The sequence below is a fragment of the Phaseolus vulgaris genome, chromosome 3 (genome assembly GCF_051622355.1).
Source record: "Phaseolus vulgaris cultivar YP4 chromosome 3, ASM5162235v1, whole genome shotgun sequence".
Lineage (NCBI taxonomy): Eukaryota > Viridiplantae > Streptophyta > Magnoliopsida > Fabales > Fabaceae > Phaseolus > Phaseolus vulgaris.
Genome location: NC_143500.1, coordinates 5,322,133 through 5,336,404, shown reverse-complemented (window position 1 = coordinate 5,336,404; position 14,272 = coordinate 5,322,133). Strand labels below are relative to the sequence as shown.

The 14,272-nt window shown below is 30.2% G+C and overlaps 1 protein-coding gene across 4 annotated transcripts; it reads left to right on the top strand.

Moving 5' to 3' along the window:
* Positions 1 to 6,094: 6,094 nt before the first annotated feature.
* LOC137806289 (uncharacterized) lies at positions 6,095 to 13,922 on the top strand. 4 transcript variants are annotated; one of them, XR_016519621.1, is made up of 7 exons: positions 6,095 to 6,623; positions 9,274 to 9,515; positions 9,596 to 9,718; positions 10,211 to 10,327; positions 10,445 to 10,639; positions 11,970 to 12,111; positions 13,636 to 13,922. XR_016519621.1 is itself a non-coding variant. In XM_068606312.2 (7 exons), the coding sequence occupies exons 1-7, from the start codon at positions 6,227 to 6,229 to the stop codon at positions 13,788 to 13,790; spliced, it is 1,359 nt and encodes a 452-aa protein (XP_068462413.1). In that variant the 5' UTR covers positions 6,095 to 6,226; the 3' UTR covers positions 13,791 to 13,922. The 4 variants fall into 4 exon arrangements, 3 of the variants coding, with proteins under 3 accessions (XP_068462413.1, XP_090156668.1, XP_090156667.1); XM_068606312.2 differs by having other exon boundaries at positions 10,457 to 10,639; XM_090300542.1 differs by having other exon boundaries at positions 6,201 to 6,623; positions 9,583 to 9,718; positions 10,457 to 10,639.
* Positions 13,923 to 14,272: the final 350 nt, after the last annotated feature.

Sequence of the window (14,272 nt, the reverse complement as noted above, 5' to 3'; positions counted from 1 at the left end):
AATTTGATTTATTATTAAATATTTCAAATAAAAAATTATATATTTTTTTAATATATATTTTTTTTATTTTTTGTTGAAAGTAAAAATATAAAATAAATAAATAAAAATTGATTGAAATAGCTTATATGTAAAAGAAATAGTCATACTTAAAAAGTAATTTTTATAAAAGAAGTGTACCAAATAGGAAATTTCTCTTATATCTGAGCTACTGTGAAATATTACAATTAGAAGTTTATAAAAAAAAGATAAATTATTTAAAATATATTTTACTATTTTTTTAACAAAATGGAATAAGACCACTAAATTATACAAGTTTTTTTTTTATGTGGTAAGTTATAAGTCTGTTACATTTTGTTTGTTTGTGAAGTTCCTTTCATTAGTAATTAATAAAAATAATAAATTTTTAAATTTAGATTATTATGTTAAATAATTTAGTTTTTTAAGATAAATATATCTAAACCTCCTTACAAAATAAAATACCCATAGGAGAGTACGTGAACATGGTTAAACAAATAAACATTACAAATTTATTATTATCAATGTTTTCAGCTGTTACATTTTCTTTAAAAAAATATTAAACTTAAAATTAAGATTAATTTTAGATATTTTAATTATTGAATTAAATAAGTAAAATTTAAAACTTTAAATATGATAGGATCTCTAAATATCTTTTGGCATCAACAAATTACTTTTCTATTAAATGACATTATTTTGCCTTTTAATAAAGATATTTTTTATATATCAAATATATTTTTTTAATCTGTAAAGATTAATCTGATAAGTTCTAATTAAATGATAAAAATCCAAATTTTCAATAAAAAATTCATAATTATTTAAATTTATATTACTTTAATTTTTTTAATAAATTTATTTCTTATTTAAATACATATTTTTGAATCTTAAGTTAAACCTATTCAGTTATATTTAAATTAATTTAATTGGGTTGTATTTATATATGAAGTATGTATGATCCAACCTAACTTATGTGAAGACTTAAAAATATTTTTTCAACTAACTTTAAAAATCCAGAATTATTAATTCACATCACTTCTAATCAATTTTTATTTTAAAATTGTGAATTAATAAAAACAACATCAATGTTGTTTTCTTTTTTTACCATAATATAATTTTGATACTGACTATAACACAAAAATAAATAAATAAACAAATAAATAATACTAATCATATATTATTGAAAACTCAAAAACCAAATATCAATAATACTATATATATCATTATTAGTCTTTTTATGATTATATTTATAGATTAAGGTTAAAACATATAATAATATGGTAGTAGATTTTAAGTGTTTTTTTAAATGAGATTAAAAAAAAATTATGAATAAAATAAAATTAAAGTTATTATGTTAATTAAGGAAAGGCACTATCTTATTTGTGACACACTTTTTATTGTTGTTTTATAATATTTTTTTAAATAAAAGCGTATATATATTATTAATTTATTTTATGAGAATTTATTTATTATATAAAAATAAAGAAAAACTATATATGTTATGTATATTATATTGAAGTTATGGTATAATAAAATAATTTTACCTAGAAAGTAAGTAATTACTTCTTTTAAGCTACCTCATAATGGTACTGTTTATCCATTATTTATGTGTTTATTTTATTTTGTAAAGTATCAAAAAGAAACTACTACTAGAAGTAAAAAAAGTTTGTGTAACCATTAAAAAAGATTAAATTTAATTAAAAGTTAATAATTATACAAATCTCAAATATATAGATTAGATAAGTTTAAGGTATATTATTATCCAAACTCTCACATAAGTTCTAATTCACTCTTTTAAATCCCAACACATGATCTAACAATACAATAAATTCTCTTTCAATTTTTCACCACTTAATGTTTTAATCTACATGACCCTAGAACATCAGTAAAGTCAAGAAATCTTTGTCAATAGATTTTTGCACCTACATTTATCCATGATTCACATATTGTTAGAGCAAACTTACAACAATGCTATGATTCTGATTAAGTAACCAAAACAACAAAGTATGAATCATGATGTAGCTACATTTGATAGAAGCTGAAGGAAAAAAACATATCATACAAGGGTAAGTGCTTTGTCTGAGAGATAATAGAGTGTTAGAATTAAATGTCAAGTTCAAGAAAGAGTGAGTTGAATTATTTCAAAAAAATTTAGAGTGAATCTTTAAAGGATTTATCAAAGTTGTCTTTCTTTTAATGTGTTAAAATGCAATATAATAGTAAAAAAAACATAATCAAAATATTGAAAATAATCGGAAAGAAAAGGAAAGATGCTCAACAATTTTATAACGGTTTACTCTTACATAATAGCTACATCTAGTTGTTTGACTACATCGGTCAAGCTTCCACCAAAATAAAATTATTTAGGATAACAAAACAATACAAAGAAACACTAATACACCACTCTTAAATCCTATAAGAGAAAGATACTACACCACTCACACCTTGTGTTTTTAGTTGGGTTTGGAAACACTTTGTAGGAATAATAGCATAACAAAATAAATGAAGAATACAATTGAAATGAGGTCACTTGAATCACCATAAATACAATGAGAAAAGAATATTAGGTGAATGCGCAAATTTCTCGAACCAAGAAGATTGATCTTGAAAACAGAAAAAGCACCAACTCTCTCAATATTGAAAAAGATTTAAAACTCATATTTCAAAATTCATACCAAATAAGATAAAAATAAGAAAGTTATACAAAATATACTTTATTAGTTTTAATGGATTAAAACTTTTTCATTGTGGAAGGTTCATCAGCTAGTGAAAACTTTATTGTTAATGGAGTGGTTGGCGTTGACATCTTGATGAACTTGTTTTTGCTTTTGGAAAGAAACTTAAAATAATGTGCTCATGCAAATGTAGTGTACATTTTTTTATGCAATCAATCAATTTTAATTTTGAATTAATGGTTTGTATGCAGTTAGGTGAGAATGACAAAGGTTTTGTAAATGCTTTATAATTTTGAAATTAAAATAAAATTGTACAGATTTTAATTCATATAAGACAGTTATTGTATTATAATAGATTAATAATCAAAGAAAAAATTGTCAGGAAACTACTACAGACTTATCCAATCGATTAATTTACTAATATAAAATATTGAAATATAGAAAAATACAAAGACATAACCAAAATTAAGTTGTTTTAATCAATTGTTTGAACAATACAATCAATTAAAACATAATGATAAACTGAAACAAGAAGATTTATATGATGTTTGAGTAATCTAAAATACCAAGTTCAATTCTAAGATAGTTAGACCTATCTTTAGCTAAAGGTTTGTTAAACAAATAAGACCATGATGAACATTATCAATGAACTTAATTGGATTATTAGTTAGGTTAATTCCTAACAACAATGATATTTATAATGTTTATATTATTGTAATATATATGTTCTTGTTCGGATATTGAGGTCCAGAGAACTATTGTTCGATGCACCTTGTCAGTCAGTCACTTTAGCCTTCGATCCTCTTCACTTACCACTTTTCCTCCTTTTCTCATCTTGTGTCGTGGTTGCTCGGGAACACAGGCTCGGATGGTACATGCAGAATGCACTCCGACGATCAACTTAGTAAAAGACTCGACTCTCGGTTGTCAGAGCACGATAGATAATGACGTACCTAATTTTTGGAATCTACGCTATTTATATTACTTTAATGAGCCTTCGTTGGTGGGCCGGATTAGGGGATTGATTCGTGTTTAAGGTTGCGCTAAATAACCTTTAATTATGGGTTAGTCTTGCTGACTTGGTCAACCCATGACTCGTCTCTATGGGTCGGTCGATCAAGTGCTACCTCGCGACCTTCGTTATCAGAGATGAACGATCAGATGATCTGTAATATTGATCGAGTCTAGATAACTGTCCGACCATACCAGTACAATATAGTTCTAATATATAACTTTTTATTAATTAATGGTGGTGTAGGTAAAATATTTTATTTTAGTAAGAGTTCACATTTCACTAGTTAATTACACGTGAAGTAATTTTCTAGCTTTATTCGTGAAAGTATTTATGAAAATTTTATCTTTATATTATTTCAATATATTTATATTAGGATAAATAAATAAAATATGGATATTTTACTCTAATTTATAAACACAATAATAATAAAAAGACAGCAACGTTAAACAAAGAAAAGAGTAAATGCACTAATAGGAAATTTAACCCACAGCATTCCGTTTCACCATCGTAGTTACAAATTACAACCAAATATTAACACTATGGTATTATTTAAGAGTAACTTATTATTTCAATAAATAGTATTTTGCATCTTACAATAAAAAAATTAAAATAGTTGAGTTTTTATTTTTATTTTTATTTTTATAAAAAAGTAAATTTCAACTACTTTAATTAAACTTATTTAATAAATTAATAAACTAGCTGTTAATTTATTTTATTAATTTATAAGCTAATCTAAATAATATATAAGTATTTAATAAAATAACTTCTTTTTATAATTTTTTTAACTCATTATTATAAATTATTTTAACTAGTTTTTAATTTTTTGTTAATTTAATTATTTTTCTTCATTTACTATTCTTTATACTTGAATATAATTTTTTTTATTTTTCGTTTTGTTCTTAGTATTATTATCGATTTCAATCTTACAATGATAAGTAAGTGTGTCATTATTAATTATTTTTTATATAGTTCAAATAAAAATGATTTAATATTATAAATTAAAATAATTAACTTTATGAAGTTAGTGTAAGAGTAAAAAAATAAAAAAAAATTAAATTTATGAAAATAAACAAAAGTTAAAATTTGATTTATAAAAATCTAATTCCTTTTTAAAAGAATATAAGAGTCCAAAACTCTTCTCTTTGGAAAGTTTTTTTTTTGTGAGGCTTCCTACAAATCAGCATATTTAAAATAAAGTTCGGTATATTTGTTCTATATACGCTTTATAAAAAAACATAAGGAATTTATTCAACATTTATTTTTTTTGAATGTTCTAATGCTTTGCGTATTTGTAGTTGGGTTTGACAAATTTTTCCTACTTCTCATTTATCTCTAATAAGGATGATCTTCTCTCTTTTATTAAGAGTGATGGTAATCCTTTGGTAAAATTGATTAAACTTATTGTGATAACTTTTTCTATTTGGATGATATGGTGTATGAGAAATTATGCGTTTTCAGGATAAGATTGAGGTTTCTAGAGCTATTTCGATTATTAAAGATTTAACTCGTCTAGTGAAAAATTCGTCTAAAGCTTCAATGAAGAATGATATGTTGGATTTCAACATGATCAAGCTTTTTTGGTATTAATACTCGTACTGGTAAAGTTCTTCGCCCTCTTCCTATTAGATGGGAGTTTCTTTCACCAGTCTGGGTTAAAATTAACACTGATGGGGCTGTTATGGGATATCCTGGTCTTGCTACTTGTGGAGGTATTTTCGGTTGGAGAATGGGAGAATTTATTGGAGCTTTCTCTACATTTTTTGAAGTTCAGATTGCTCTGGTTGCTAAGTTTTATGGGGTTATACATGCTATGGAAGAAGCTCAAAAGATGAGGCTTACTAATGTCTGACTGAAATGTGATTCTGCTTTGGTTTGTGTTGCGTTTACTGCTAGGACTAATGTTCATTGGATGCTTCGTAATCGATTAAATACTTGTCTTAATTATTGTGGAAAAATCTTAGGATTACTCATATTTTTTTCGTGAAGGAAATGCGTGTGCTAGTAAGTTGACTAATTTAAGATTTATGCATAGAAAATCTTTTCATTCGCATAATAGGCTACTCTGTTATTAGAATTCTTTATAAATAGATATAGTCTATCTATATATATCGTTTTTGTTAACATATGAATTTTGGTCTAGTTCCCATATTTTTGTATTTTTTTCTTTTTTAATAATATTTTTTTTTTCATGTGATGGTAAAAAAAATAAAAATATAAGAATGTAATTATATAGTAATACAATTTTCTAGAAATTATAATTTTTATTTATTCTATTTAGAGCTATACACATAATTTATGTTAATGACTTGTTAGTAATGGTATTTACAATGGACCCTTGATTACACATATTTTGAAAATTTCAATTACCTTATATTCATAAGCAATCAAAAGAGAAAATCGTGCTGCTTCTCTCTGGGTGCGAAAATTGATGATTCAAGGGTGGCATCACGATCTCATGACACTGTTACAAGGCACATATATATATTTTGTCAGTTCTTGGTCATCGTCGTAACCCAAGCCAACCATGGCATTGCCCTCGCACTGTAGGACTGCACCCTTCTACCTCGAACCTTCTAGAACTCCTTCTCCGCACAATTCCTCATTTCTCTACCCTTCCCTTGCCAAACGGCAACGTTTCGCCGATTGCTCTCTGCACGGCCAGAGCCCGCGCCACACTTCTTCGCCAGTTACATCCAGTTCGTGTCACGGGTCGAACAAGCCCGTTATTCTAGACTCGAATTCGGATCCCACGTCGGAGGATGAAAATACCCGTTCGGATGAAAACCCGAACCGTTTGAGCGAAACCCGGAGTTGGAACTCCGTGTTCGGGTTTCGAAAGCGGTATCTGTGGCGGAGGATTCTGTTCCCGTCGAGGAAAGTGAGAAACATCATTTTGCTGAATGTCATCACTTTTATTTACGGTAACCTTCCTTTGTTTCCTTCTCTTACCTAATACCTCTCTGTTTTTGGGAAATGATATCTTGTTGTATTTTCCAATGATTAATGCTTTTATTTGCGTAAGCTTATAGCTATGTGCAGACTCAGGAGTGTTATCAGATATGAAAATTAACGTTTTAGTGCATTTATTTAAATGTCATGTTGCTCTAAGGTTAGATAACAAGCGGTTTTGTTAATTTTTTTAATGTCTAAGTTTGTGTTTTGTGGATGAAAAAACGTGGTTGGAGGGGAGAAGTGGTTGGCCAGGCTCCCCATTGGGTATTAGTCATCTGTGGGGCAGGTAGATATTCCGTATTAGTAATATGGTTACTAAAAAAGTGATAAATAGGTATTCTCAAGAGTCAACAGATTGTGATTTTGTCGTGGTCCATAATTTTGTGGACAAATGTGATCATTTCATCCTCAATTGTGGTTGCGAGAGTTATTTAAACCTTGACGTTGTGACTGACAATCGTGCAGCCACAATTCCTGTTTCATAGCCCGACCCAAAAGAAGATAGGGAGGCTCAACTTTTAAGTACCACAACCACAAGTAGTTTATTCTACTCAAAGTGGGATTCGGAACAACTTTTGTATTTATTGGATTTTCTCAACATCCTGGTGAATCATGTATTTGATTTTAAGGATATTTTGTTGTATAATATTGAGAAGTTCTGAATTATGTACCACTATGGCTATTACTCTCCTGTTAACTATGTCTGTTATAGGAGGTGGGTTGCGACTAGAACTACAGGAGGGGGAGTAGTAGCCATTACACATTTCATACATGCTGATTAAAAAAACAAATAAAATGACCTTTCATACATCAACCCACCCATTTTTGGTCAATTTCTGGTCAAGCAGGGGGCACATTTTGGTCAATCTACCGTCAAGCAGCTAACACATTTTCTTGTCAAGATAACAAGCTCAACCCATTATTGGGCAAACCACCCTGTTTTCTGGCATACTCATCTTGATGGTTTTAGTTTGCAAAAAGGCCAAAGTTCAGGGAGTTTAGATGCACATTTCCAATTTAGCTTTCATATACATCACATTTTATAACTTTCATTTTTTGTATGATATAATAGATGTAGAAATTAGGAAAAATAAAAGAAGGGAGAGTTGAATTGTGTTCTAATATCTTTTTTTTAAAGCTTTTGTGAATATCGTTTGACTGTGATTACTTAAATGATAGTTTTATATGACAAGCAATATGTTAAAGTCTTTTTATCTGAGATGGAATGTAACCGACACAACTTTATAACTTAACAAATTTACTTGTTTTAAATTATTTTTCAAACTTAGTTTTCACAATGATTCTCCCTTTTAAATTAGCACAGACGATGATACTATGCAAAGTAAAAGAGATAAAGAGGGAAGAGAAAATTACACAATATTTTTATACTGGTTCGTCTCTTAAAACATACTACATTGAGTTCTCAATCAATAGATTGAGTTTCACTAAATAAACTAATTCTGTAAAGTACAAACAAGTATTCTTTGGGTATGAGCCATTTTTGGCTAACCCCTTGAGTATTGTTTGGGCTCGTAGTCACTCAAGACTCACCCCTTGAGTATTGTTTGGAGTACGCTCACTCCTGGCTACAATCGAGTATTCTTTGGACCCAACCACTCCTAGCTAAAATTGAGTTTTCTTTGGACACAACCACTATTCTTTGGGCCTAGCCATTCCTGACTGACACTGATTATTCTTTTAACCTATCACTCCTAGCTAAAATTGAGTATTCTTTAAGCATCAACAATTGCTCCAGGATAATAATCAAGTATTATTTGCCAAACAGTCACTTCTGCCATATAGCAAGAAAAACTGTTTAACTTCCATCCATTTTGAACTCTACAGTCGAATCCAGTCTTCTATATCTTGCTTTACATGTTTTTGCGACTGTACTTTGTATGTTTTTTGGGAAGCTCTTATTGTTTATGACTGAACTCTATTTCAACAATATATTGCCTATCGCTATCTATACATTTCCACAAGATAGTTTATAGTATCAGCTGAAACTTCAAGTAAAACAGAAAAATTACAGGCTAAGCAACTGATTGCATTAGTTTTACCTATTGATTTTGTTAGAAATATGAGAAATATACCACGATATGTTAGAATGTTTTTTAGTATTCATGATGATCTCACAGGATTTAATATTTTATTTTATGATTTGTTTTCTTCTTTAATTAGGATACTTGTAGTTATAGGGATATCTTATTAGAATAAGATTTATTAGAGTCTGATTTAGAGACATATTATATTGTGTATTCCTACTACTATTTATATTTATTACAATTAGCCTATATAAAATGAGTTCTGTTGTGCAGTTTTTTTTTTACAGGGTTTCAGCATTTCCTTTATTTTTTTTTTCTCTCTTTTAACAGATTTATTATGACAGACCAAAACATGTCCTTGGACTGCTAAGTAAAGCATTATTTTTCAACAAATTATATTTTGTCCTTTGTATAGTGCATCATGCATACCTTTATATTTGCCATTGCATTTATTGCTTTGGGGGAAATTGCTATTAATAGATATTTTGGGTGTAGAAACATGTAATTTTTGAAATGATCTTGGTACTTTTGTACATCTTATGATCTTACTATTTCCTTGTCAATTTATTTTTAGCTAGTAACATTCCAGTTGTCAAAGAGGTCCAGGCAATTATGAATCCAGCAGCTTTCACATTTGTGCGCTTTGCTCTTTCTGCCATTCCTTTTATCCCATTTGTAGTGCGAGGATGGGGAGATTCTTGTACCAGAAATTCTGGCATAGAACTGGGTATCTGGGTCAGTCTGGGATATCTTATGCAGGCACTTGGACTACAAACCTCTGATGCTGGTCGCGCATCATTTTTATCTATGTTCACTGTGAGATAATTGAATTTTATATATTATGCGAGTCACCATTCCTTCATGAGTGTATTTTAAATATTAGGGTGAAATAACAGGTTATTGTGGTTCCTTTACTTGATGGCCTGCTTGGAGCAGCTGTTCCAACTAGAACCTGGTTTGGAGCCGTAATGTCGATCGTAGGAGTTGGAATGCTTGAATCCAGTGGTTCATCTCCATGTGTAAGTTTGATCTTCATCTTTTATTCTCATTTATGGTGAGGTTTATGATACAATAAGCCTTTAAATCATTATTCTCCACTTCAAGTTTGTAGAAAGGAGAGTAGAAATAGAGATAGAATGGGTAATGAGATTGGAAGTATAGAGGACCAGGCTGTTATGCAAGAAAAGGTGGCTCTAATGTAATGGATACTTGGCAGCTGGTAAGAGTTATTTTAGTGGGTGTTTGAACACAACCTTAATATGAAGGGAATGGATTGGGGAGTGGTTGGGGTGGGGCGCATCATGTGGATTGGATGAAGCCGTAGGGCAGAGGTAGCATTTGGCTTACCCAATATTTATTTTTTATTTCCCATTTGTATGTTTCAGTTAATAACTCCAGGAGCTTGCTCCTAGTTCTTTCCCTCTATTTTTCACTTTTAATTCAGAACCTATCATAATAATATATAGGGCTAAGGACTATGGATAAACATTACCGGAATGCTTTGAATGCAGGTCGGAGATCTTTTGAACTTTTTAAGTGCAGTGTCTTTTGGCATTCATATGTTAAGAACTGAACATATATCAAGAAGCATAAGTAAGGAGAAGTTTCTGCCCCTCCTTGGATATGAGGTTAGTTAGTTACTTGTCCATGCAATGTCACTTTTCTCTTTCTTGTATATGTGTGTATGTGTATATGAAAACAAGTCCCTTCTGGTTAACCTTTGGCAATATTTACCTTTTTTAAAGTTTTAAATGCAGATTTGCGTTGTTGTTTTGTTTTCTGCAATATGGTATCTTCTTGGAGGTTACATTAATGGTTCCCAGCTTCCCTTGCCATCTTCTTGGACGTGGAAAATGCTTAGAAACTGGATGACTGGTTTTCCATGGATACCAGCAATTTATACAGGGATATTTTCAACTGGTTTATGCTTGTGGGTTGAGGTAAAGTCATCATTCTTGCCTCACTTTGTGGGTGTTTATTATTATTATTTTTTGTTTATTTTTAACAATGAAAACACTTCTTTTCTCCATTTCATTATTTGCTTTTAGAAACAAGAATAATAGATAGGTAAGATTTATTTTTAATTATTAAAGGAAACTAAAAGGAACGTGGGTATTATGGGGTGCCCAAGCCCCACGTTGAGTAGTATGGGATGCTGGTAAAGTATTTAAGTGTTTGGTTCTACACCTTAAATGCTAGCTTTTGAGGGTGGGTTCCCCTACACTTTGGTACTTATTAATTAGTATCATGTCTCAAAAAGTGCTATGATAGGAACTTGGATTTATGGGGTGCCCAAGTCTTACTTCGAGGAGTCCAGATTTTTCGGCTGGATTTTTGGTGTTGTTCATCTACTATGCCTTCAAAATATACTGATTTTGATGTATCAAAAAAGCTATTAATCTTTTAAATATCAAAATCAGTATATTTTGAAGGCATAGAGACAACACCAAAAATCCAGCAGAGAATCTAAATTCCACTCCGAGTAAGTATGGGATGTTCAGTAGAGTATTTAGGTGTTTGGTTCCTTCTCCCTTAATAGCTACCTTTTAAGGGTAGGTTCCCCAAATGCTTGGGTACTTAATAGAAACACAAACTTAAAATGAGTTAACTAAAGCAAAAGCAAACCAAATATCCTTAGGTTTTCCTCTTTTTAAGAATTCTTGTGTGTCCATGATCTCTAATGGATGCCTCAGTTTTGAACTCAGGATTGATTTTCCATAGTTCCTTGTTTCACGATTCTGTTTTTTTTTTTGAGGAAATGATCTCAACTTCATTTTAGTGGTCATCCAACTTTCCTATTACAACTTATTTCGGGTTGGCAACTCCGTGCCATTATTTGGGACTGATTGCTGTGCAATGACGGATCCATGTTGAGCCTCTTGAGGGAAGTTTCCTCCACTAGTTTATTAATTTTTTTAATATAGGATATATTTTATGAAATTGCTCCCATAATTTGAAATGTTAATAGAAAAAGTCAATCCTTATTATGAATATCTTTGAGCATTAATGCGACTTAATTTTTTTTTAATATGTTACTACCATTATCTTATCACTATTTTGCCCCTTTGTTTTCTAGCTTTAAATATCGTATGAGATTTTTCTTATCATCCTTTGTGTATTTGGCTTCATCCTCTCAGTAATTCTTTTTCCAAAATATTTATTTGTTATTTATCATCTAGCTGTCAATTCTTTTTCCATGCTTCCTTATAGCTATGGTTTTCTGTGAGAAGATTCATTTTCCCCATAAAGATTTCTTAGATTCAATTGCAGATGTCTGCAATGTGTGATGTATCAGCTACAGAAGCTGCTATAATTTATGGTCTGGAGCCAGTCTGGGGTGCCGGTTTTGCATGGTTTCTTCTTGGTGAAAGGTGGGGTCCCACAGGATGGGTTGGTGCTGCCCTTGTGCTAGGTATGATATTGACTTGAATGTCCCAGTTGTATTATTTACTATTTTCTGATTATCTTATTGTATGACTACCTCGTTGACCATATCTTTTAGTGAGTCTAAGGTATGACATAATGGGATGCACTAAGAGCCATTAAACACCGTGACCTCTGTAGAATTTGTCATTGTGTGTGACACTTTTTGGACATGACACTTGTGAGACATGCTTTCGACATGTGTCTGACACTCCTTACTGTGTCAAATTATTTTTTTGAGCTTAGACACTTCTTCGAAACAGTTTGAGCACAAGTAAAGAGAGTAACAAACACATAGTCTTGGCTAAACACTTCAAGACAGTGCTATAATAAACAGTTAAAGTGATTAAAGAAGATAACTTATATTTAAAATATTGTAAGGCTTATAACAATTTTTCGTGAGGTTTGGTTTTGTAAGAAGACTTAACTAGTTATTTTTTAACTATTAGGAAAATTGTAAAACTTAGCAAATTTATTTTTAAAGTGAGAATTCAATAAATCTTAGTTCTCAATAACAATTTTTGTAATGTTGTGAATCCATCTCCACCACAATCCAATGATAGGCCCATACAAGTAATATCCAAGCCCATTTGGATGAAGGATTATGTTTTTTTTTTCTTTTATTAGTTGGTACAAATAAGAATCTTTTCTGTTAGAAGGGTGAGATAGGTATCGTACATGTATCTTTTTCCAAGGTCTTTATAAGACCAACTTTTACGCTTGAATGAAAGGAGGAAAAAGATTTGTTTTTTTTATCTTTCTTAGTTAGCCGTATCATGTTGATTATATAAATATATCACTGGTGTTACCATGTCCTATACTTAAGTCATTAATTGTTGAAGTGTTTGTGTCACTGTTGTTTTCGTGTCAGAGTTAGTACTTTGTAGATTTAGACAACGAACATAAATGGGAGGAAAAATAGAAGGGGAAGTTCATAATATAGAGAGAAAGTAGTTACAAAACCGAAAGTAGAGAAATTAGTTACAAAATAGAAAGTAGTTAAAGAGAGAAAAAGAGAAGTTTGTAGATAGAAATGATGGAAATAATGTAAGGCGTAGAAGATTTTGTTTTAATATTGGAAGTTAGAGGGAGGGTTCTCTGAAATGGTGCTTATGCTATACTTGTACTGTCTTTCATTACAAAATTAATACTGTTAGTAAGTTCTCATCAACAGTGAGAGTTTGGGAGGCAGAAGGTGAGTCTTCAACATTAGGAGGCACTAGCGAGGGAACAAGATGTTGGGTCCCATTCTCATGAACTCTAAAGGATCATATTGTTTAGTTTGGCTGCTTGTGAATAATGTGTAGCTAGTAAGCGATAGTTATGGAGTTACTTTTCTTGATCTAAAAAAGAAATAATACATTGGTATTGAAAGGAAAAACGAAATCTTAATAAGAGAAAATAAATCTCGTGAAATAAAGGAATTATATAGTTTTTGCTCCTGAATTTGTAATGTTATTGCACCAACATTGTGGTCACACGGTGATAATTCCCGATATTCAATATTTTGTAGGGGGAAGCTTATCAGTGCAGATATTTGGAAGCTCAAGTGTTTTGGATAAAGAACAACAAAGTAAGAAAGATGACAGCCTACTGATTTCTGACAAAAATAATGGTTTGTCTACATCCACGGTAATCGTTAGATCCAGGACGGATATTTTGAAGTAATATCCTTCATCACTTTCATATGTATATTTTTGGTTCACTTTATTCATCCCATCATGACCCACCTATAATAATCATTTAAAATAATGATATAATTGTTCTTAAATGTAATGTTCTAGTTTTTAGAGCTGATTATGGAAATGAGAGTAAAATACCTGGGTAAAGATTTAGGATTTAGGGTTTCAATAGGTACTATAAAATCCATTATGCATATATGTTAATTTGGTATGACCCTGTGGCGGGTTTGACTTCTTTTGCTAGACAGGGTAAATTAGGCTTTTAAAGAGAACTTAAAATTTTAATACCCAATTACATCATTGGTGGGTTTATTGAATTCGAAAAAAATTATGAAAAATTGGCAAATTTGTTTTGAAAGAGAATTTAAAATGCTTTAAGAAAAAAATGTTATTTGGATTGGAAACTTTAAAGTAAATTGAAATTATATAAACTTATCATACTAGTTTGATTAATGAAAATTATAAAAT